We start from the raw sequence: 25,263 nt of genomic DNA on the forward strand, positions 1-25,263 counted from the left end.
CTGAAGGCTGCAAAGATCATCACTGATGCAGACTGATTCTACAGAAGCTCACACACTCTGATCAGTACATACAGACCATAATTTGATGTATAGAGTCTGTATGAACCTATGTTTATGCAGCAACAGCTGGACGAGCAGCAGGTGTTATTCCAGCAGTGAGAAGTTCTAGCAGGACGTCTTTGGGGGCAACAGGCTGGTCAAAGAGGCTGCCATCAAGGACCCGGGACAGAAACTGAGACGCACGCTGAGGCTGTTTCAGGTTTACATCTGCAGATGTTTGGAAGACGCCTGCATCATAAAATCCACCACAAGGGCGAATGAGAAGCCGTGGCTGAGACAAGAGCCTTGCTGAAAGACAGACACTCCCATTCTCAGCCTGAACTCAGGACTAGCTCAAAGCACTTATACAACACTTTACCCAATCATACAAGCACTTCCATGAGTATCTAAGCTAAGTGCTTTTAATATCTAACATTCACACAAATTCATATGCATTCATACGTCCAACACATGCATTGGAGAGCAACTTGGGGTTCAGTATCTTGCCCAAGGATACTTTGGCACGCAGCCCGGAGCAGCCAGGAATCAAACCGCTGACCTTCCGATCGGTGGGTGACCTGCTCTACCTCCTGAGCTACAGCCAGGAGGTAGAGCAAAGGCAATGAAGATACCAGGAGACTGTGGCAGGGTACAAATCTGTTCACTTTAAAATGATCTGATGGTCGCTTGTCTTTCACACAGTTCTTTGACCACTGCTTCTGTCACTGACCACGTTTAAATCTTTTATTAGGACCCACTTATTTCACCTGACTTTTGGCCAGGTTTGAGATCTTGATTTTAGTTGTGTATTTATTTCTTATTTATTTTTATGTAGTTATTTGTTGCTATTTTATTATTTGACTTATGATAAACTATGTATTTTATTGTTGCTTTTGTCTTGTGTGGTACCTTTTTATCTACATTTGTGTGCTGTTTTCTTTGGTCAGTGCTTACTCTTTAAAGTGCTTTATAGATGGCTTGGCTATTCATCTCTGATCATTTATGATTGTTTTATTAGTTCCATGTGAGAGGTACCACTGCCACGATGATTTGGAAATAACTCGGTGTCAAAGACCCTCAGTGAACTTTATCAAATAGGCTCTTTGAGCTGTTTGTTTCGGAGCATGGAGCCATTTTTGAGGGAAGAAGGTGGGAATGTCAAGCCAAGGATTCATTAGGATTCATAGACAGGAAGAAGTGCTGACAGCTGTGTTAGATAAAGAGCTGGATGGATGGATGGATGGATGGATGGATAATTTACCAAAGAAGGAAAATCTTTCTCTATGAGGCCAAAGAGGAAGTGCTAATGGAGCAGCAGCTGCTATTGGTGATGAGTAGATTTTCTCCCAGATAGACACTGAAGACAGTTAACACACATGATCAGCTGACAGTGACGTGACTCTGCAGAAGCTCCTGACAGTCAGATCTTTGAAGGATTTCCTGCAGCTCTCTGATTTTCCACCAGTCCCATATATTAATGCTGTGATTAATGAGTGTGGCATCCATTCGCCCACACATTGAAGGGTGAGTTGATGTGGATGGGGTATGTGTCTTTCTGCATTTATTTTTGTCTGTGTTTGTGTTTGTTTGTGGTCCTGGGGTGCATGGTTGAATGACCCTCTCCCTTGTGGTATGAGGTGGCTAAGGCCTCTTAGTCTGCTGAGCATCACACAGATCTCGGGTTCCTGGAGGCCATCGCTCACGATGGGATGGTCAGCTACTGGAGGGGTCGGCCACCCGCTGGGGTTCTCTGGGGTGCTTGCCCTTTGGCTGTGGGGGGTTCTGTCCAGGGTCTCCCTCTTTCTTCATGGGGTGATGGGTGGGGGTGGGGGTGGGGGTGGGGGGTGGGGGGGGGGGCATGTTTTGTCATTGAGATGTGTGGCCTCAGGTCTCCTGGGCCTCTCTCTGTCTGCCTCTGGCTTCTGGGGGGTGTTCTCACTCTCATTATCAAATATATTCCCTGACAAACACACACACACACACACACACACACACACACACACACACGGAGGTTAAACGAGGAGGTTGAACAAGACTTTTGAAGCAGGTGTTTGTTACCTTGGCAACAAGGACAATTATGTTTGTTTCCTGTGTTTAAAGCCACAAAGGTGCCTAAAAATGAGTCCCTTTGGTATCCTTTGCTTTATGTTGATTACATTTTTAATTCAGACAATCTGATGTAACTTGGTCTCATTAAAATTCTCTGGTCACTCATTATAGTCAGAGAAAGCATTAGATATTCCTGAAAAGGCTGAATGTGGAGCAGTGTGCTCGTTTACAGAGCCGGGTAAGCTCGAGAGACATTTTCATACATTTTGTAAAGCAGGGACTGTTGTTTGTGTTCTGCAGCCTTTTAAAGTTTTTACGCACAGATCAAAATTTTCTGCACTCTGTGTGTTTTAACAGCCAACTTTTTTCTGCTTCAGCTGTTCAGCTGTCGGTCTGTGTGGTGAGCAGAGATGGAGTTGTGGATGCTGGATGTTGCACTCCAGAGTCACAGAGGTTTGTGAGTGTTTCTCTACTTTTCATCAAAGAATTACTGATGTACAGTCAAAACTTTCTCCTGATATTTACCTGAAACAGAAACTCGTGAAGGCAGTAAAAGTGTTACTTTGATTTAGAACTGAGGCTGTTATTGTTTGAATATTGATCCTTAGCTTTGGACTTTGGGCACATTTTTCTCTTCCTTCCAATAACAACCAGAGCTGGAACCATTTGATGTAGACTGAAGGACTGAAAAATGTACACAACAAATCCATTCTTGGTGTTTGTGCTGTGCTTTTTCAGTATTGTGTGTATTTAATTTAAATGAAGCTATACTGAGTCATCTGTCCTGATAATAGTTCTGCACACTTCTCTCACTTAAAAACCTGGTTTGGCTTTTCTGAGTGAGGATGGTTCAAATCCAGGATCGATCGATCATGTTGGGTTTAGACTTTGATTTTTATGGATGCGTGATGTGGTCATCAGTCTTTGATTGACAGGTCACTATGACTGAGACCTCGAAAGAGATGAATGAGTCTGGTAATTAAGTTGGCTTTAGTTACTTTATTATTCTGATACAATGAGTCTGCATAACTTTTAAAGTAAAATCATTATATCATATTTTACAGTGAGGGTGGTGCTCAAATTTACCTCCACCAATGTGAGTGTTTTGGCTCGTCTGTCAGCAGGAAAACTCACACTTATGGATTTACATAAAATTTGGCTCAAAGTGGGGCTTGGTCGTGTCTGACAGAGAACTGTCACTCTGTAAAACGATCACTGTGTAAAATGTGATTACAAACTGAATTTAGCTTTAGCTGTGAAGCTGAAGTCATCATGTGTGATTCTCTAACCATAACTGTAACCATATGGCATCAAAATATTTTTGTTTGTTTTAAAGACACATATACAGACATAACAAAATCAGAGACATGAAATAATGTTTTCTTGATCAAATAAATGTCAAATATTTTCCAATATGGAAACCATGGAACCATATAAGAAAATAAAATGTATGAAAAATGAAGTTATTTCTACTTCAACAGTTAAATCTTTAATAAAATTAAAAATAATAACAATAATGATTGCCACGAGGCTGTCTGACCCTTCCATCTTAACAACATGAACTGGAGCATTAACTTTCTGCCTCCTTTGGAGAAAACCATTCATCCCCTTAGAATTACAAGGTTCTATCTGTATTCTGACCAGTTTTGAGATATTAAATTATAGAACCTTATCATACCAATTTAAAGCTTGATTTTGCAGATAGAACCTTTTTATTTTGTGAATAAATGGCCAAAGGTGTGTATAATTGAAAAAAAAACTCTTATATATTGTTGATTAACAGTCGAACAAATAAGAATTTGACAATAAGTCAATTTAATCAAAAAAGTCAGATAGAACCTTGTAATTCTAAAGGGACGAGTTTCTACAGTCCAAAACTGAATCAGCTGTTTTATTGACCATCGTTTTGATCGGAGAGGACTGCTGATGTGCTGCTGCAGTTTAACTGACTTTAAAAATGACAGGACATCACTTTTGGGCACATTTCTGTGGTAAAGTCAGCACTTCGACTCCTGGTCTGACTTTTCTGATGCACTTGTTTGGATGGCTTCATAAAGCTGGTAAAGAAATGAGCAACACTGCAGAACTTTATAGTTTTAATGTAATTAGTTTTGTTCCACACTCTGGAAAAACTAAAGGACTTATTAACACGCTGAAGCTGCTGCACACAGAGTTTTAGATGTTAGACTTTTCTGCCTCCATCACAGCTGTCAGGACATTTTTGTTTTTGTAAGTAAAAATTTGACCAGTTTGCTAAACATGTGCTGCACATAAAACATGGTCAAAGACGGTAATTCTGAAATTGGAGCCAATACAGAAGCACATTTTTTCTACATGCCAGTAGGGAGTGATTCCTCTGGTTACAAATGCGATAATATAAACTGATAAATTGAAGTCTACGGGAAGCGACTGCTATCATAATTTATGGGCTCAGTAAACACTTAATGAGTTTATGGTCTCAGTCGCTAGTTTCAAGTCGGATTAAATCCATCCTGATGAAAATTTTGGCCCCATTAGAGTAAAGCAGGATAAAGCAGGGTATGCTGTTACCACATGATCATGAAGCCTCCTCCTCAGTTTAAAAAACCATGATGACAACAGCAAAAAACGCCCAGTGCGACTTTCCTAACCAGTGGGTGCCATCACAGTTGACATCGTAGGTACATCACATCAGCAGCACAAACTAACCCTGACCTTTTGACCTTGAACCCCTCTGATGAAGCCTGATGACCTCTGTTTCTCCTTCAGATTTGCGCTCGCCTTTGTCGACCACCCACAGATCTAGTTCCGTTAATGGTACCTTGGATCCTCGTGGTGTCACGTTCTTTATCATCCAGGGCCTCGCAAACCTCAGTGAGAAAAAGATGATCCTTTTTGCCATTCTGTTACTGATTTACATCGTCATCCTGGGAGGAAACAGCATGATCATCTTTGTGGTACAGAGCACAGATTTAATCAATAACCTTTCAGTCTGATAAAGATGTTGCTGTATTGACTGCCATCTCTGTCTTTCCTGCTGCAGACACTGACTGATCCAAAGCTCACCTCTCCACTGTACTTCTTCCTCTGCAACCTCTCCTTCGTGGACACGGTCTACACCACAACCACCATCCCCAACATGCTGTCTGGCTTCCTGACAAATATCTTAACCATCTCTGTCCCAGGCTGCTTCCTCCAGATGTATTTCTTCATTCAGCTATCTGTTACCGGCCGTGCCATTCTCACCGTCATGGCATACGACCGCTACATGGCCATCTGCAACCCTCTGCACTACAACGCCATCATGACCCGGCCCATCCAGCTGCTTCTTGTTGCAGGAGCCTGGGGATTTGGTGCAGTTTGCACACTTCCTGCCGCTCTGATGGCCGTTTGGAGGCCTTACTGTGGCCCGAACGTGGTGAAACACGGCTGGTGTGACCTTTCCTCTGTAAGGCGGCTCGTATGTGGCGACACCTCTCTGGATGACATTTTGTCTCTCTCTTTTGCAATGGTGGCGCTGCTGACCACAGGCATCCTCATCCTCTCCTCCTACGTAATGATTGGTGTTTCCGTATCCAGAATGAGTGTCGCTCAGAGGCTGAAGGCGTTCGGGACATGTGCCGCCCACTTGATTGTGGTGTCCATCTCTTATACTGCAGCCTCATTTGTTTACATTTCCTACCGAGTGGGAAACTTCTCACCAGAGGTACGACCTTTACTTTTTAGTGGCTCACAGACAGTACTGTGCAAACATCTGGAGTGAACCCTCATTTCTTTCTGTTTTGCTAGAAAAATGGGAAAGAGATGCAGCAATTTATTGAAAGAAATAAATGAAAATACAGAATATAAGACAAAACCAATGTTTTTGCCTTATATTCTGTTCTAACTAGCTTGAAAGTCAATATTTGGTTTCTTCCTTTTGTTCTGTTCTCTGTTAAGATGATCCCACACTGCTTTAGTATTGTTGAGGTTCGGGCTCTGGGGAGGCCGATCCATGACTGATAGTGTTCCACTGTGTGTTGTTCTATCCAGGTGTGCGTTTACTGCACTGACAGTGTGTTTGACATCTTTGTCATGCTAAAAAAAATTAAGCTGTAGGCAATCAGATGGTGTTACATGGAGGATCAAAATCTGACCACTGATTTTCAGATTTTGATGCACTGATTTTAAGTTTAGTTCTTGCATAATTTGGCATACCTCAGACTTTATTTCCCTTCATTATGGACGGCTTCTTGACAGCCACATTTCAAATGAGCCCATTTCTGATGAGGCTTCAGTGAGCAGCAGATGAATTAACTGAAGGGCATCTCTCAGGTCCTGTATCAGGTCTTTTCTGCATCTTTTCCTATTTCATTATTTCTTTCTAACAACATGACTGTCATATACATATAGTCAAGTTTATTTCTAAAGCACATTTAAAACAACAGCAGCTGACCAAAGTGCTGTACCTTTAAAATAACATAAAATATAAGATGTCAATTAAGACAGGAGATAAAAAAATGATAAAACATAGGTAAAAAAAACATCATCAATAATGTATCCAGGACTCAAGACTCATTCTGATTTAAAAGCCAAAGATTAAAAATGGGTTTTAAAAGTGTCAACTGTTGGAGAGGTCCTGATATGAAGGGGCAATTTGTCCCAGAGTCTCAGAGCAAACGCCTCTGTTTTTTAATCTTGACCTCGGGACAGTTAGGAGCACTTCCTCAGCAGACCTCAGTGACCTTGTGGGAGTATGCAGTGTTATAAGATCAGAGAAGTAGGGAGGTGCTGACACATGCAACGCCTTAAAAACAAATTGTAAAACCTTAAAATCAATTCTAAAACTGAGTGGCAACCAGCTTAGGGATGCTAGTATGGGGATATATGGTCTCGTTTACGAGTGCTGGTTAGTAACCGTGCTGCTACGTTTTGGATCAGTTGTAGTCGACAAAGTAACGTCAGACTGACACCTGAATAGAGACTATTTCAGTAGTCAAGTCAGGATGAAATGAAGGCGTGGACCGCTCTCTCAAAGTCCATGAAACAGAGAAAAGGCTTCATCTGTGAGAGTAGCAGAAGATGGAAGAAGCTAGATTTAATTACAGCATTAATGTGTTTGTCAAAACTAAGATTAGTGTCAAAGATCACCCCCAGGTTGCTCGCAAAGGGTTTATTATATATCTTTAAAGAGCTGAGAGCCAGGGGTACATAACACAATGAGCTCAGTTTTCTGCTCATTCAAATTAAGAAAGTTTAAAGCCATCCATGATTTAACTTCCTCCAGACAATCCAGTAAGGCCTTCAAAAGACCATGATCTACGGTATCAAAGGCAGCACTGAGGTGTAAAAGTACTGAAATGGCCCCTGAATCAGTAATAGTTAACAGGTCATTTATAACTTTTAAAAGAGCAGTTTCAGTACTGTGGTGTGCTTTAAACTCAGACTGAAATACTTCAGTAATACCATTCTGGTCTAAGAAGATCTGCAGCTGAAGAAGGACAACGTTCTCCAAGACTTTAGAAAGAAATGGCAGTTTAGAAATCATCTGAAGTTGGATAAAATGGTTGGGTCAAGACTTTTTAAGAACAGGTTCTACCACAGCATGTTTAAAATCAGCAGGGACAAACCCAGAATTAAGACTGTTATTGATGATAGACAGCACACTCTTTCCCACTGTGTGAAAAACATCCATCCAGTGATCAAAGGTTAGTGTGAGACCTGATATTAGCAATCCTATCAACAAAAAATCTCAGTAATTTTTCACGCACAGCTTTAGATGCTACAAGAGGAGGAATAAGAGCAGAGTTAATAACAGTGACTAAAATACGGGGTCTGTGACACAATCTGAGAGATGCTTTGTTTTTGCTGCTCTTACAGCCTTCTGATAGTTCAACAGAGATTCTACATCAATGGACACTTGAAGTTTATCCTTTTTCCACTGTTGTTCAGCCTTTCTACACATCTGTCTGAGTTCTCTGGTTGCTCCATTCAGCCAAGACTCAATCTTTAAGTTATAAATATTTCATATGTAGCAGCAGCATGAGTCAGTTATTAGTGCAGACATTTACTGGTCCATGTAAGCGCTCAGGACACAGACAAATCTGTTTTCTGCCAGAGGGTAACAGTTCAGACGGATGGTGACCGGAGTGAGAGCACTTCCTGATGAGGTAGTGTGAGATGGCAGTATCCTCCAGGAGATGACAGCTCGCAGCCAATGATCTTTATCTCTGCTCTTACCTCTTCGTGTGGCACCTTTTTGCCTGCTGGAGAGCAGCCTGCAAATGTACCACACTCATAAGCAGTGTGTTAGAATAGACTTAACTGCAGCACAGTAGAAACGAGTCCCTGCTCCATGTTGTTTTTCCTAATTACCCTCAGAAAATGGAGTCTCGGACACGCTCTTTTCCCTGTGGCAGGAGTGTTGGCTGACCAGGAAAGGTCATCTGATAGGAGGACACTCAGAAAGTTAAACGACCCATTGACCTAAAAACTGGCAAAGAAGCAGGTCAGCTCCTGAGTCAGTGTGGCTTCAGTGCTCACGCTGCAGTAGTAGTAAGTTTATATCTGCCAGGCTGTGTTATCTTTGGCATCTTTTGTAGATTCAACCAAAGAAATGGGAACAAATGCTGCTGGTAACAAAGTGCCTAAAAAACAAGTTAAAATGGGTTCTGTGTTAACTTGTCTGTTATGTGTAGACACAACACTGGTTCATCCCTTGAATTAGGAACTTTTTATTTTTATGCTTGAATGATTCATATGTCAGTGTTAAATGGCTTCACAAACAAACAAATATATTCCTCTGAAAATGGTGAGAGGACAGAAACTGAGTTAAAAAGCAGCCAATGTCCAAAGAAGAACTTCAGAAAGCTGGAGAACCACCGGTCAAGAGTCCTGTAAAGCAATATATAAAGAAATGAGGTTTTAAGCTCAAGAAGAAACAATGTTAATAATATCAAACGTTTGATGACCCAGAATAAGGTTTAAAAAGCTTTTTTCCCTGAAGGTTCTACTTGTGGCTTCATTTAGGACTCAACCTAGAGCGTTAACTGCCAACTGCCATATTAATTCACTTTATGGATACAGTAAACCATGAAAAACAAAAAGTACATTTACCTGCATTTTTACTGCGATGATACATGGATATATCTTTCACCTTAGAGCTGAAATGGTTGTGAGCCCTTAAGCCTGTATCACACTGACATCAAACCAGCAGTGGAGGGCTACAAATGACGGTCCACAGCCACACTTGGAGTCAACACAGAAGCTGTCTGCAATGCTCTGTAGATACCCACCATGTCCACAGAACAAATTTTTAAAAATTAGGTGCCACCTTGTTTTTGTCTCCAGACACAGCAGACGGTTGTGGACAGGATGCATATGATGAGCACTCTTGAGTTTGCTATCAGTCCTCAGTGCACATGTTGGCTCCATAATGCATGTGTTCATTGTGCTAAGGATTGAACACGTGCTACCAGTCTGCAGTCCTTCACTTCTTCAGTCATGCTGAAGGTGGTGGATAATGTAGACTTAAAAAATGGTGAGAGTGCCTTGGGTGTGGCCCTTCTGTAATCCTCCGCAGTCATTTTTGGTGTGGACCAGCAGCGGATGCTGTGGTCACTCCGCCACATCCACTGTCAGTACATCCTACCAACGCAGCCATCTGCAACACGTGTTCAGCATGTCAGCTCTCCGCAAACGTCGGCCATCTGTATGCACACTTCCACCACCTCTCCACACAGTTTTCCATGATCTGCACGTGGTCTGCACACATCACACGCTATCAGGTCATGCAGTGCACGCAATGTGCACACTATCAACTGTTTACATTTCCTATCTACCATGAACTTCTGCAGATTACGTGGGGTTGCTCATCCATAGCCCTCCGCAGGGTTTTTTGTGTCAGTGTGACAGGATAGACATGCCGGTCTACCATGAAGATGTCACACTTTGCCTGTCCTAAGTGTGGACATGCATGCTAAAGTTGCAGTAAATTTACATACATATTAGCCATCTAGATTGTTGGCTTTAAATAACGTCACCCTGGTGCTGCAACTTCAGCATCTGTGTCCATGTAACATCTACAACAGGCAAAGTGTGAAATCTACACATTGGACCGGCATGTCTATTACATACTTTATCAGGTTGGTGCATCAGTGCAACAACACAGCTGTTTCAGATATTTCCCCTCTTAGCTGTTGATTGGCTCTTTGCAGGCAGGCTGAATCACCTCTGTGTTTCTATTCATAATGCTTTGGGAGTCATGTCTCTTTTATAAAGTTTCTGCTTTAAATTTCAGGAATAAAGTCGTGATAGTTTTTACTCAGGACGTTGCAGTATCAACATTCAAACCATGCTAATATTAGATGAACCAGCAATGTTTTCCCCCACTGTACAAAAGATGAATCAAGCATTATATGTGATTGTGTTTCAGGCCCGGATCATTGTGTCTGTGCTCTACTCTGCGCTGACTCCTTTCCTGAATCCAATGATCTACAGTCTGAGAAACAAAGAGCTGCAGAAATCAATCAGAAGGACTTTGAGCAGGTTTGGACCGACTGCTGTGTTACCCACAAAGGACATCAGTACCGTGTCCTGATCAACTGTCTCACACAAAGCTTATTTTATCAAACTATGATGTTTTAATTCCATGGGGTTATTGAGTCAATAATTATATTGAGTGTTAATTTATGTGTAATTTATCCATTGATGTTGTAAGAATGAGTCCTAAAACCTGTCAGTTAGTTAACATTTTTGGAATAGTTCATTTCAGGTCATGAATTTCTTTGTTAGTTTAATGTATGAAATAAAGTCTTTGTTAACATGAATGTTAAATGTTTTGACATTTTTCATCAACTACAACATAAAATACATTAAACTGTGAATCTTGAAGCTTTTATATTTCTAAAGTGGCACACGGAGGTGCTAAAGTTTGGGTCTGGGTCATTCAAGCTGAACATGGTGATGGTTGAAATCATGTGACCATGGAGTAGTTGGCTTATAGCTTAGTGTTCTTGTGACTGCATTACACTTCATAATTATTAAAGAGGTGTCAATATGTGAAGATTGTCTTGCCAAACAAATTGTGCAACTTTCATTAACATTTGTTTTGCACAGAGGTTTTTTTGTAGTAATCCAGAAGCCTGTGGACAAATCTCACCAGCCTTTAGTTGAGGGAACCAGAGCGATATGACCTCATCTTATAGGCGCTTTTAATGAAATTACACTTTAAATGGAAAGCTTCAGACCCTTTACATTCAAAAATAAAATGAACACTGTTTGAATGAATATTTCTCTCACTCTCCCAATGCTTTGCTGCTGCTTATTACTTAAAGTGTTTTTTTTATTTTGGTTTATACTGTATCCATAAAATAAATTAATGTCTTGTGTTAACAGAGGAAAAACTCAAAGGCAGCACCAAAGCCCAGTTTAAGATAAAGGAGGATTCTTCTGAACAGAATCAGGCAAAGCTACTCTGACATCCAGGGAGGTTAGTTACAGTCCTGTGGACCTTAGACCTCTGAATATGTGCAGCTGTGGTCACAGGAACATCAAGCTCCTTGGAGATTATCTTGTAGCTCCCTCCTTAGCTTTCTGTGGCCCATGTTCAGTGTTGTACACACCATGGTACCAAAGAGCCCATTGATGGGTTTTCACCCTTTAAACAGGTAGACTGACTGATTACAAGTTAGAAGACACCCCTGATGCTAATTACAGGACATGCCTTATAGTTTCACACGTCCCTGTGGTCAACTTTTTTCAATCTTTTCGGGGGCACCATCGTAGGTTTTTTAACTGAAAGGTACCAGTAATTTTGTCCATGTCTTTAATTAGGCCTAGCCTTAATGTATTGTCCTTTATTCCACATATTCTGTAAATTTGCATTTCCTGTACATACTGTCTATACAATACATTTACTGCTCCTGCACCGCTGGTTAGAGGCTTACTGCATTTTGCGCCATTGTACTTTTAACTAACAATAAAGCTGTCTAAAGTCATCTAACCTAAGATATAGAGTTAATTAAAGATTCTGAGAGGTTAGATGCTTGAAGACTCTACAAAATTCACATCTTAAAACCATGAAAGTAAAAGTTTTGTGCATTTTGTGCAAAAGTTTATGCACTGCAGCTGCAGAAAGAATCACAGATTTTATATTAATATCAGCTGAACCGATAAAAATAATCTATAAATGGTTGGGTTCTTACAGATTTACAGCAGACATCGCCTGTGTGCTTAATACAGGACTTAACATCTTAGTCTCCATCTAGGATTAGGATTTGAGTCCGAGTTACCATCTGTCCCTTATTCTGGAATTTTCACATAATTGGAACACTGAAATTAAAATCTGCAATTCCAAAATAATCCGATATTTTTAAGAGTCTGGAAAAGAATGTGTTTGGTTTAATCCTAAGAGTCAACTCAACAAGCCGCAGTAACTCCGTCAAACTTCATTGGCTCCATAGGGTCCAGTTTTGAAGCTTTGGTTACATTAAAAAGAAATCAAATAATTGAATCCAGCAACAGTGACATCAGGTAAAAGCTGAAAATGTCCCTAATTTCTGAGAAGTGAGAAAAGACTCGGATCAAGGATCAGCAAGAGATCACTGAAAGACAGCAAGTGATTTAAGTGCTCCTGGTGCAATCATTTCTTCCTTGTAAAAAAAATGTTTTGCTCTGAAGACCATAAATAATAGCATTCAAAGAAGGAGGAACCACATGGGACAGGATGGATGCCAGCTTCCTGAGGTCTGCAAGATTCTCAAAACAATGCAGAATGATGAAAATGTTTCCTCTCAGAAACAGAATGATTGTAGGGTCTTTACCCACAATACAAAGCGCTTTGAGGTGACTGTTGTGATTTGGCGCTACATAAATAAAACTGAATTGAATTGAATTGAATCAAGCGATGAGGTTGCAGATTGAAACTAAATGACTTCTGCACTGCAACTGAAAGGTGCAGTCTTTTTTTGTACTCATAAATATACATGGACTAGTGTGTAAGTATGTCTTCCAACAAACTGAACTTCTGCTTAGTCCATTAAAAATACACAGAAGCAGGCACCAGTTTGTGGAAGCCGCCATGTTTGCATCATTTGCCAAAAAATGATTGACTGTATTGTAAATTAGAATAGAATAGAACTTTATTGTCATTATACATACAATGAAATTAATCATCATACATACAAAGAAAGTCATTCAGAACAACCATCCAAGAGGAGGACAGACAAGACTAAAATAGGGGAGATGGGTGTCTGCAGCCGCAGCCACTAGGGGCGCCGCCAGCACAATCAATCCCAGGAAAGAGAAAACAGAAACAATGGGAGAGTTAGGTTAAAAAAAAAAAATCTTGTACTGTGCTCATAATGAGCATCTTACAAGGTTCCAAAAAAAAACCTCAGCAAAAGCATATCGCACATTCAAAGCCTGGGATAGCAACATGGTGGGGCGGGAGGGGTAGGAATGGGGACGCCGACAGAAGACGAGAGGGTCAGGGCATTGTGGAGCCAGGACATAGCTCCTGCCTAAACAGTTTGCTGATAGTGATGGACGTGCATCAGTGGTCGTGGTAGTCCAGATCCCAGTTCACACAAATCACAGACGGAAGGTAGGGGCGGGGGAGTGCATCTGCTGTCACACTGACCCGGAGAGACATGATTACCAGCCTCAAGGCCGGCTTAGGGAGCCGAATTCCTGATAATACAAATGTTTTGGGACAGACTGCCTTGTTGTTTTTCTCGGCAGCCTTCAGTTTCTCTGGGACACTCTCAGTAAAGCCAATGGTCCAAATTTACTCGGTGCCCAACCTCGCTGTACAGAACCGTACCCTTATCTCCAGATCTAATCGTTTCCACCTGGGAGCATGTTTGCAACTGGACTGCGACCATCCAGCCTGCGGCTCAGGTCCATCAGGTATTGAGTCTGAGTCTGTGCGGCTCTGCATAGCCCATCCGTCTGGTTGTGCAGTTTCATCAAATGCTGAGCTGCCACCCAGATTCTCTTAATTTCCCAGTAAAGCAGATATCCTCCAAGCCCAGACAGGAGAGATCCCACCACCAAAAGGCCGAATATGTATACGTCTTCCACATTCTCAACCGACAGAGCTGAAAGACACACAGGTCTCCACACACTCCACAAGTTGACTACATATCCAACGGGGTCTGTTCCACTAGGTCATGCGGGCTCCCCTTTCCCCGACCTCATAGTGGAGAAAATACAATCAATGGTGTTGCGGGCCCAGTTTGCCAGATCCATATTGATTCTTCTTCAGTCGATGTGAAAGCGAGGCACTCACAGCAAGCAGCAGAGCGGGTTAGGAAGGGGAGGGCAGGAGAGAGAGAGAAAGATGCGACCGTCTCCGTCGAGAGCAGGAGGGAAAGAATTATTTTTTGGCATATAATCTATGAGACAAATCTCTCATGAATGATATCATGATATCATTTAGAGCCAGAAACAACATTTCTGTCCCAAGGTAGGAGCTACAATCACATTTTTGGCAAAGTGACTTTAATATATTCTTTATTCATCGTGGTAAATACGGTAGTTCTATAAATATTGGACTGGACTGATTACAATAACAGAGTCATAAAGATACGTGCAAAAAAGGTCATTTCTTCATTTGATATATAAACCTTTCATAAATCCAGCCTAGATAGATAGATAGATACTTTATTGATCCCAAAAGGGAAATGATTGTGTTACAGCAGCAGCAAGAGAATGGTACAATCTGCAATAAACAAACATCAAAGTGAGAGAACAAGGACCATCTATGAGTGCAAAACTATACGCATGAAACAGTGATAAAAAACAAACTAAATAAAATATAAAAATGTAGATAAAGAAGAGTAATAGTAAAACTGACACTGTGCAAGAGAGCTGTGCAAATTGCATTAATAAATAATATATATACACTATGAATTTGAAAGACAGCTGCAAGAAGCTATAATACAGACATGTGTGTGGGGGATCTTATGTCCCGACAGGTGTGTTCACCTGTCACAGAAAGCAGAGTTATTAAACAGTTTTATAAAAACGGCAGGAATAATATCCTGAAGCGTCTTCATGGTTCAATCAGTCTGAGGGAGAAGGAGCTCTGCTGCCTCAGCAGTGTGGAGTGGAGTGGGTAAGATGGGTTGTCCATGTCCATGAATCTCAAGATGGCGCCGGTGTGTGTGGCTAGCCGTCTGTCGCTGTCATGTTTGTTTATGTTTCTGCTCTTTGTGGCTCTCTGCACTAAAGGGATCATGTCAATGCTGGTTTATGATCGCCAAACACTTTTGGATCTCCGGCCACCTATTGAAAATTTAGTTATTTGTGATTGTGGCGGACAGTATTCGTTGCCTCCATTCCTGACACAAATTCTAACTTACCTGTGTCGAGCCTCGGCTCTGCCCTCTCGGCGGTGGCGTCGCCATCGCCGCGGTAGACACGCAGGATGGGTGGTAAAGCTGAAGATTTCTCAACCGTGACTTTCTACTGTTTTCTGGGGAAAGTATGGATTATCTCCACGCTGCTTTGTGTCCCGGCGCTTCCTGGATCCCATTGATGCCTGCTTGGTACCTGTGGTTGGCCCGGATGAGGCACCTCGACCCCGCCGCCTGTATTTGCCTCAGCTCCGCTGTCGCGGAGTGAATTTTCGGAACTTGAGGTCAGTGCACCGTGGTCCAGCTGAAGTTCAGGCTCCGGTTCCAGTTCCTGTCAGATTTGGCCTGGCAAATGCCAGATCACTGGTAAATAAGACTTTTATCCTTCGGGATTTTTTTCAGCTCCCGTGCGCTGGATTTCCTCTGTGTGACTGAGACATGGCTGAGCGCTGATGAGACCAGCGCTCTGTCCGAACTCTTACCAGCTGATTGTTGCTATTTTAACTCCCCTAGGGCTTCGACGAGAGGAGGTGGCACAGCGGCTGTTTATAAAAAGGACTATAAATGTAAGCAGTGTTTTTTATTGCCTTCATTCTCCAGTTTTGAATGGACTCCATTTGAAGTGGGTCGCTCTAACCCGGTACTGTGTGCGGTCATCTACCGACCCCCCCAATACAATAAGGACTTCATAACCGAGTTCTCTGACTTTTTAGCTGGAATCATGCTTAATTATGATCGTGTCCTTATTATTGGAGATTTTAATATCCATGTGTATTGTCCTGATAAACCATTGGTGAAGGACTTTTTAAATCTTATTGACTCTTTAAATTTGGTGCAATATGTATCTGGTCCTACACATGAGCTTGGGCACACACTGGATCTTGTTCTCTCTTATGGTCTTCCTGTGTTAAACCAGGAGATTTGCAACACTGCCTTTTCCGATCACATGCTTGTATTATTTGAAGTTGGGTTGTCTCATACTACAGTCAAAACTTGCGCCCCTGTGCGGCACTGTCGGATCTTCAGCCCTTCCACTGCTGATCAATTCTCTGCTGTTTTTGACCAGTTCTATACTCCCCCTGATTCTATTTCCTCTGATCCGGAGAAGCTCAGTGTCTGGTTTAATTCCTCCTGTCAAACCATCTTGGACTCTGTGGCTCCACTAAAATCTAAACAGCCCAAAGCTAGACCTGAGCCCTGGTTCAATGATAGAACTCGTACAGTTAGACGGGAGTGTCGCAGAGCTGAACGCAAGTGGAAGAAAGACAGGCTGCAGGTGTCACGTCAAATTGTAAAGGCCTGTTGGCGCTATTATCAAAACACTGTTAAAGAGGCTAAAAGAGAATACTTGTCAAATATCATTGCATCCAACTCCCATAACCCACACCTGTTATTTAAAACTATCAACTCTGTCCTGAATGCTTCACAGTCTGCCTGCTTTGAAACCTCTTCTGATATGTGCAATAAGTTTTTACACTTTTTTATTGATAAGGTTGCCACTATAAGGGCCCTCATCCCGGCCCCTGTCTCTGACCCTTCTGCCTCTGTTCCATGTTCTGCTGTTTTTAACCAGTTTGAGCCTGTGACTCTGGCGTTCTTAGAGGATGTGGTTCATCACATTAAGCCCTCAGGTTCTCCCTGTGATGTTGCTCCTCCTCGATTTCAGAGGTTTTTCCTAGTATAGGACAATCAGTCCTTGCCATCATTAATAGCAGTTTGTCTTCCGGTGTGGTCCCTGTAAACTTTAAACATTCTGTCGTGCAAACTTTAATTAAGAAATCTGGCCTTTATCAATCTGTGCTTGCTAACTTTAGGCCCATCTCTAAGCTGCCTTTTATTTCTAAAATTTTAGAGAAGATTGTTTACACTCAGTTGAAGTCTTTTCTGGAAAACCATGATATCCATCCATCCATCCATCCATTTTCTTCCGCTTATCCGGGGCCGGGTCGCGGGGGCAGAAGCCTAAGCAGAGAAGCCCAAGCTTCCCTCTCCCCAGCCCCCTCCGCCAGCTCATCCGGCGGGACCCCAAGGCGTTCCCCGGCCAGCCGAGATACACAATCTCTCCAGCGTGTCCTGGGTCTACCACGGGGCCTCCTCCCGGTGGGACATGCCCGGAACACCTCACCCAGGAGGCGGCCAGGAGGCATCCTAATCAGATGCCCGAGCCACCTCAACTGGCTCCTTTCGATGTGGAGGAGCAGCGGCTCTACTCCGAGCCCCTCCCGGATGGCCGCACTCCTCACCCTATCTCTAAGGGAGAGGCCAGCCACCCTTCGAAGGAAACTCATTTCTGCCGCTTGTATTCGCGATCTTATTCTTTCGGTCACTACCCAAAGCTCGTGACCATAGGTGAGGGTAGGAACGTAGATCGACCGGTAAATCGAGAGCCTCGCTTTTACGCTAAGCTCCCTCTTCACCACGACGGACCGGTGCAGCGTCCGCATCACTGCAGAAGCAGCCCCGATCCGCCTGTCGATCTCCCGTTCCCTTCTCCCATCACTCGTGAACAAGACCCCGAGATACTTAAACTCCTCCACTTGAGGCAAGAACTCGTTCCTGAGCCGGAGATGGCACTCCACCCTTTTCCGGCTGAGGACCATGGCCTCAGACTTAGAGGTGCTGATTCTCATGCCAGCCGCTTCACACTCGGCTGCGAACCGTTCCACTGCGAGCTGGAGGCCCTCCCGTGATGAAGCCAACAGAACCGCATCATCTGCAAAAAGCAGAGATGAGACTCTGAGGCCACCAAGGAAGAAGCCTTCCGCCACCTGGCTACGCCTAGAAATTCTGTCCATAAAAATTATGAACAGAATCGGTGACAAAGGGCAGCCCTGACGGAGTCCAACACCCACAGGAAACAAATCCGACTTATTACCGGCTATACGGACCAAGCTCTCACTGTGGTTGTACAAGGACTGAATGGCCCGCAACAATGGGCCAGACACCCCATACTCCCGCAGAACCTCCCAAAGAACACCCCGAGGAACACGGTCGAATGCCTTCTCCAAGTCCACAAAGCACATGTAGACTGGTTGGGCAAACTCCCACGCACACTCGAATATCCTTGAGAGGGTAAAGAGCTGGTCCAGCGTTCCACGACCAGGACGAAAACCGCATTGTTCCTCCTGAATCCGAGGTTCGACTAACGGACGCACCCTCCTTTCCAGCACCCTGGCATAGACCTTACCGGGGAGGCTGAGGAGTGTGATCCCCCGAAAGTTGGAGCACACCCTCCGGTCTCCCTTCTTAAAGATGGGGACCACCACCCCGGTCTGCCAATCCAATGGCACTGCCCCAGATCTCCACGCGATGTTGCAGAGGCGTGTCAACCAAGACAGCCCTACAACATCCAGAGCCTTCAGGAACTCAGGGCGAATCTCGTCCACCCCAGGGGCTCTGCCACCAAGGAGTTGTTTAACTACCTCAGTGACCTCACCCCCAGTGATGGTCAAGTCATCCCCCTCATCCCCAGACTCTGCTTCCACTACAGAAGGCGTGTCAGTGGGATTCAGAAGGTCCTCGAAGTATTCCTTCCACCGTCCGACTATAGCCTCAGTTGAAGTCAGCAGCACCCCCCCCGCACTATAAACAGTGTGAGTGAAGCACTGCTTTCCCCTCCTGAGTCGCCTGACGGTTTGCCAGAATCGCTTCGATGCCGTCCGAAAGTCTTTTTCCATAGCCTCACCGAACTCCTCCCACACCCGAGTTTTTGCTTCGGCCACTGCCCGAGCTGCATTCCGCTTGGCCTGTCGATACCTGTCAGCTGCCTCCGGAGTCCCACAGGCTAACCAAGCCCGATAGGACTCTTTCTTCAGCTTGATGGCTCCCTTCACCTCCGGTGACCACCATCTGGTTCGGGGGTTACCACCACGACAGGCACCAACCACCTTGCAGCCACAGCTCTGAGCAGCCGCCTCAACAATGGAGGTGCGGAACATGGTCCATTCGGACTCAATGTCCTCAGCCTCCCTCGGAATGCTGTCGAAGTTCTGCCGGAGGTGGGAGTTGAAGATCTCCCGGACTGGGGCTTCTGCCAGGCGTTCCCAGCGCACCCTCACAATACGTTTAGGTGTGCCAGGTCTGTCCAGCATCTTCCCCCGCCACCTGATCCAACTCACCACCAGGTGGTGATCAGTTGACAGCTCAGCTCCTCTCTTCACCCGAGTGTCCAGAACATACGGCCGCAGATCTGATGATACGATTACAAAATCGATCATCGACCTGCGACCTAGGGTGTCCTGGTGCCATGTGCACTTATGGACATCCTTGTGTTCGAACACGGTGTTTGTTATGGACAAACTGTGGTTTGCACAGAAGTCCAATAACAAAACACCATTCGGGTTCAGATCGGGCAGGCCGTTCCTCCCAATCACGCCCCTCCAGGTCTCACTGTCATTGCCCACGTGAGCGTTGAAGTCTCCCAGCAAGACTATGGAGTCACCAGATGGAGCACTCTCCAGCACCCCACCCAGCAACTCCAAAAAGGGTGGGTACCCTGAACTGTCATTCGGCGCATAAGCGCAAACAACAGTCAGGACCCGTTCCCCAGCCCGAAGGCGCAGGGAAACTACCCTCTCGTCCACCGGTGAAAACTCCGACGTACAGGCAGCAAGCCGGGGGGATACAAGAATACCCACCCCAGCTCGCCGCCTCTCACCGAGGGCAACTCCAGACTGGAACAGAGTCCAGCCCTTCTCCAGGAGACTGGTTCCAGAGCCCAGGCCATGCGTTGAGGTGAGCCCAACTATGTCTAGCTGGTATCTCTCAACCTCACGCACTAGCTCAGGCTCCTTCCCCACCAGAGAGGTGACATTCCATGTCCCAACAGCCAGTTTCGATAGCCGGGGATCGGTCCGCCAGGGCCTCCGCCCTCGGCCACCGCCCGAAAACCATAATATTTTGGAGGTTTTCCAATCTGGATTTAAAGCCCTCCATAGTACAGAATCAGCACTGTTAAGGGTCTTTAACGATATTCTACTGGCATCTGATTGTGGTGACTATGTAGTTCTTGTTCTGCTTGATTTAAGTGCGGCTTTTGATACAGTTGACCATAATATTTTAATATCCCGTTTACAGTATCTTGTGGGTATTCGTGGCACTGCTCTGAAATGGTTCAAATCTTATCTAGCAGACAGAACTATCTCGGTTAGCTTTGCTGGCTCTGATTCCTCCTCTGCCCCCCTTTTATGTGGGGTTCCACAGGGCTCATTTTTGGGGCCCTTGCTTTTTTCACTTTATCTGCTTCCACTGGGATCCATTCTTAGAAAACATGGAATCGCCTTCCACTGCTACGCTCATGATAGCCAAATCTATGTGCCATTAAAGAAGAAGGATGGATTCCTAAATTTTCTACATGTTAATGAAAAAAAGACTGAAGTGCTTTGACCCAGTAGCTCTTGTGAGCCTCCGCCCCAGGTTGATTTGGGCCCTTTGGCCTCATATGTTAAGCCTATAATTACAAATCTGGGCTTTGTAATGGACAGTGATTTTAAATTGGATAGTCACATCGGTGCAGTAGTGAAGTCTAGCTTCTTTCACTTAAGGCAATTGACGAAGGTAAAACCTATCCTCTCTAGGCAGCATCTAGAAACAGTGATACATGCCTTTATTACATCTTGGCTTGATTACTGTAATGCACTTTATGTTGGAGTCAGCCAACATAGAGGCTGACTTCAGTCTTTTCTTTCACGTCTCCAGTTGATTCAAAATGCCGCTGCACGTCTCCTGACTGGAGCCACCTGTCCTGGCTTCACTCCACTGGCTGCCTGTGCACTTTAGAATCCATTTTAAGGTCCTTGTATTTGTTTTTAAATCCTTAAATGGCCTTGCTCCACCTTACCTTTCTGAACTGCTTTGCTCCTATACAGAGATCTAAGCGGAAGCTCAGAGGGGACCGAGCTTTTTCCATTACTGCCCCTAAGTTGTGGAATGAATTGCCTTTGCACGTTAGACAATCGCCTTCACTGTCTATTTTTAAAACTCATCTTAAAACTTATTTATACTCTCTGGCCTTCAACATTGATCTTATCTATTTTAATGTTTTACTTTTTTTTTTTAATTATTTATTTTTAATTGTTTGTTTTCTTCTCTTAATATTTTTATTTATTTGGTGTACAGCACTTTGTTTTTGCTGTGGCTTTTTAAAGTGCTTGATAAATAAAGCTTGATGATGATGATGATGATGATGGAGAGCAGTTTGTTCAGTGACCTCTGACTCTCACTGACTGAAACATCTCCAATTTCTGACCTATGACGGTTCCAGCCTTAGGAATCAGTTTGTTGAACCTGCTGGCATCCCTGGCACTGATGTTGCCCCCCCAGCAGACAACAGTAAAGTAGATGGCACTCGCTATCACAGACTGGGAAAAGATCTCCAACATCTGCTGCACACATTACAGGGTCTGAGCTTCCTCAGAAAGTAAAGTCTGCTTATCCTCCTCCTACACACAGCATCACTGTTGGTCCTCCAGTCCAGTCTGTCATTCAGGTGAACACCCAGGTACCTGCAGCCATCCACTGTTTCCATCTCCTCACATATGATGTTGATGGGCTTAGTTGCAATTTTTTTCTCCCTATAAGCATAGACTTAAACATAAAAAAAAAAACACAGAGAAACATTTTTGTCACAACACCAGGAAGGACATCGCCTCTCAGAGTAGTTGCACTTTCCAGTGATGGGACTGCTGTGTCGAGGCTTCGGAGAATGTGCGAAGAAATCCAGAAAGTCTTTCAGGAAGCATGTATCAAGGCTTGCTTCATTAAGGGCAAGTGACATGATGACGTTTGAAGACTCACTGGTTCAGATAGTAAATAATGAAATATCTTACTACTATAATATTTACGAGTCTTTGTTTTATTTAATTCTACGCTGAAGTGTTTGCAGCTACCACAACAACAACATCTCATCTATGGGTATCATCTAAAAGGTGCGCATGTCCAAGCCCTTAAAGGCTCGCGGCGGGTTACTCCTGCCTCCTCAGTACCATGTGAACAGGTTTTCTCCAAAGGCAGAGAGGCTGGAAATTGGATGGAAAGCTTGAAGGCTTCATGAGGCTTCATCTGGCCATCACTACGTCTTACCTAAGTGACTAGAGACCGGCCGCATACATAGTATGCCAAGAGGTACGCAAGAAAAGAAGATGTAGACAGGAAGGACAGAGACGACACCGGCATCTTAATAAAATCTGACCCTCTTCCTCCAGCTTCATTTCCTGATCTGAAGTCAGGGCTCTAACACGTGAACATGTGTGTAACTATGCTTATTTATTTATTGCTGCAGTTACTTATTGTGAGCAAATCAAACATGAAACCCTCTCATCTCCTTCCAGCAATGCTTCAAAGACAGTTTCACTAATATCAAAAGGAAGTACAGCAAAGTACTCCTCATGATGAAACCAATGCTGAAAATAAAAACGCTGACAAACAACCTCCGAGTGCGTTACATCACTTCCCCTCTGCCACAGTCAGTGTATTCCTCATAAAGATAATAAACAGTTTTTCTCTGACCACTTTGATCTGCATCCCATAGATAATGGCATTTGTTGCTGGAGGAACCACATGATATATGATGGCAGATAACTTCCTGTGGTCTGACAAGTCAGGGAAGCGATGGAGGATGATGATGACTGAGCCTGACACAAACATAATGATGTACACAGCCAGGTGGCTGGCACAGGTCTGGAGCGCCCGATTGTTCAGCACCTTGTTCTTGCTGCTCAGACACACCATGGCAATCCTCAGGTAGGTGATAGTGACGCTGCCGAGGGAGGAGCCCAGCAGGACGATGGTGTACCCGAGGCCGTAGATGTTATTGATGAGGATGCTTTCACAGGACAGCTTAAACAAGGAGGCATTGTCGCAGTATGGGTTAAATATGTTCCACCTGCAGCGTGACAGGCGGACGCTGAGGCCCACCAGGATCAGCGCCATAATGAAGACCACCCCCCAGGCTGAAACAGACAGCTTCACCACCATCCAGTTGGTCATGATGGAGGCATATCGCAGCGGGTTGCAGATGGCCACATAGCGATCAAAAGCCATGATCATGAGTACGGTGTGACAGACAGCTGAATGAAATTGAACACAAAAAGCCTGAATGGCACAGTCTACGTAGTGGATGTAACGATCTGAACTGGGAATAAAAATGTCCTTCAGAATGCGTGGAATGATCGTCGTGGCCCCGAACACATCATTAATGCTCATGTTACAGAAAAGCAGATACATGGGCTGGTGGAGGCTCCTATCCAGTGTGATCAGGACCACTAAGGCGATGTTGGAAACCATGATGAAGATGTAGATGAGAAGGAGGAGGATGAAGGCGGGAACGGAGGCGTCTGGGCTGACCTTTAACCCTTCTAAGAGCAGGATATCTGCAGCTGAAGTCCAGTTTTCCATAGTGCACAGAGTTAATTTCAGCCTGCAGGGGATGAAGGAGAGAGAGAAAAAATCATTGATGTAAATTCATTTCAAAGTGTTTTTGAAGGACACCGCCATCTTGAAAATAGACCCGTGATGATGTTTTTAAAGTTAAGTAAAATATGTGTGGCATGTTTTTGGATTTTGGTTCAAGTCATTTCCTGTTTCATGTCATAATTCCTGGTCTCTACACTGTTCAGTTTCACTGCCTTTGGTTTGTTATCCCTTCTTTGCAATTCTCTGCCTCATCCTCATTAATTTAACCTCTGCTTCCTGTTTGTTTAATTGCCCATGTTTGAATTTTGAATTAGTTTTTTTGAATTTCCATTTGTATGCATCATGCTGAGGTTGTTTACTTTTGCTGACTGCTTCTATGCATGATGCCTCTCTGAATCACAGATTTATCTTATGGACTATAATTCTGTTTTCCACACAAAGGAAAAGAAAATGGGAAAGGCCTGCTCAGAGGCAGCAAAAGGAAGACAGTCGGGAGAGTAGAAGTGAGAGTAGGGACTCTAAAAGTAGGGACTGTGACTGGTAAAGGAAGGAAGGTATATTTTGTGTGTAGGAGGCCGGGTGAGAGGAGAGCGGGGCCGTGAGCATTGGAAGTCCATTTGAAATGTTCTAACATGGCATAGACAGAAGGTGAAACGGAGTAGGGATAATCTTGAAGGAAGAGTATGTGCACATGAAGTCAGACAGGATCATGAGTTTGAAGCTGGTAAACAAAAGTGTGACGTCCACACAAGTGGACTACGAGGGTGGGCTGGAAAGTTCACAGGCTGACCACCGTGCAATAGTCGAACTTGACCAAGTGTCCCCTGCGGTCTGCAATCTTCTTCCATCTGTGTTGCACTGCTTGGATTCCTGTGGTAGAAACTCTCATCCTGACCCTCAAAAAAGTCCTCAACAGCAGAGATGACCTCATCACCTGTCTGATACTTCTCAGCCAAATGTTTTTTCATGTTGGGGAACAGAGAATAGTCAGATGGTGCCAAATCAGGAGAATATGGAGGCTGATCAACCAGCTCAAGGCCACAGTTGCAACTATGGACTTGTGTGCAGGAGCATTGTCCTGGTGAAAGAGGACCCCCTTTGTCAGTTTTACAGGTTGTTTTGACTCGATTGTCTTTTGCAGCTGCCTCAGCAAGTTGGTATAGTGTTCTCCATTGATGGTATGTTTTATTGGGTTGGTGGCTGCGGCAGGACGTCTGGACCTTGGGTCATCTTCAAGGCTCTCCCTACCCCTCTTGAATGCAGCTGCCCACGTTTGCACAGTTGATAAAGCTGGAGCATCATGTATAATGTAGCAACCATGTCAGCATGAAAGTCCTTGGGGTCTAACCCCAACCGGTCACAGCAGATGACCCCCCCTCCCTGAGCCTGGTTCTTCCGGAGGTTTCTTCCTGTTAAAGGGAGTTTTTCTTTCCCACTGTCACCA

The 25,263-nt window shown here is 44.1% G+C and overlaps 2 protein-coding genes across 3 annotated transcripts; one reads left to right on the forward strand and one right to left on the reverse strand.

Annotated features, from left to right (window-relative positions):
- The first annotated feature begins 2,044 nt into the window (after positions 1-2,044).
- or6at1 (odorant receptor, family 6, subfamily AT, member 1) lies at positions 2,045-5,869 on the forward strand. Of its 2 annotated transcripts, XM_030745535.1 has the most exons (5): positions 2,045-2,086; positions 2,260-2,326; positions 2,446-2,541; positions 4,837-5,024; positions 5,111-5,869. In XM_030745535.1, the coding sequence occupies exons 3-5, from the start codon at positions 2,499-2,501 to the stop codon at positions 5,828-5,830; spliced, it is 951 nt and encodes a 316-aa protein (XP_030601395.1). In that variant the 5' UTR covers positions 2,045-2,086; positions 2,260-2,326; positions 2,446-2,498; the 3' UTR covers positions 5,831-5,869. The 2 variants fall into 2 exon arrangements, with proteins under 2 accessions (XP_030601395.1, XP_030601394.1); XM_030745534.1 differs by lacking the exon at positions 2,045-2,086 and having other exon boundaries at positions 2,153-2,326; positions 2,466-2,541.
- Positions 5,870-22,850: 16,981 nt separating this feature from the next.
- On the reverse strand, positions 22,851-23,801 carry LOC115791878 (olfactory receptor 8U1-like). Its single transcript, XM_030746165.1, has one exon. It carries the CDS (start codon positions 23,799-23,801, stop codon positions 22,851-22,853), a length of 951 nt encoding a protein of 316 aa, XP_030602025.1.
- Positions 23,802-25,263: the final 1,462 nt, after the last annotated feature.

This window comes from Archocentrus centrarchus, chromosome 14, assembly GCF_007364275.1.
Source record: "Archocentrus centrarchus isolate MPI-CPG fArcCen1 chromosome 14, fArcCen1, whole genome shotgun sequence".
NCBI classification, from domain to species: Eukaryota; Metazoa; Chordata; class Actinopteri; order Cichliformes; family Cichlidae; genus Archocentrus; species Archocentrus centrarchus.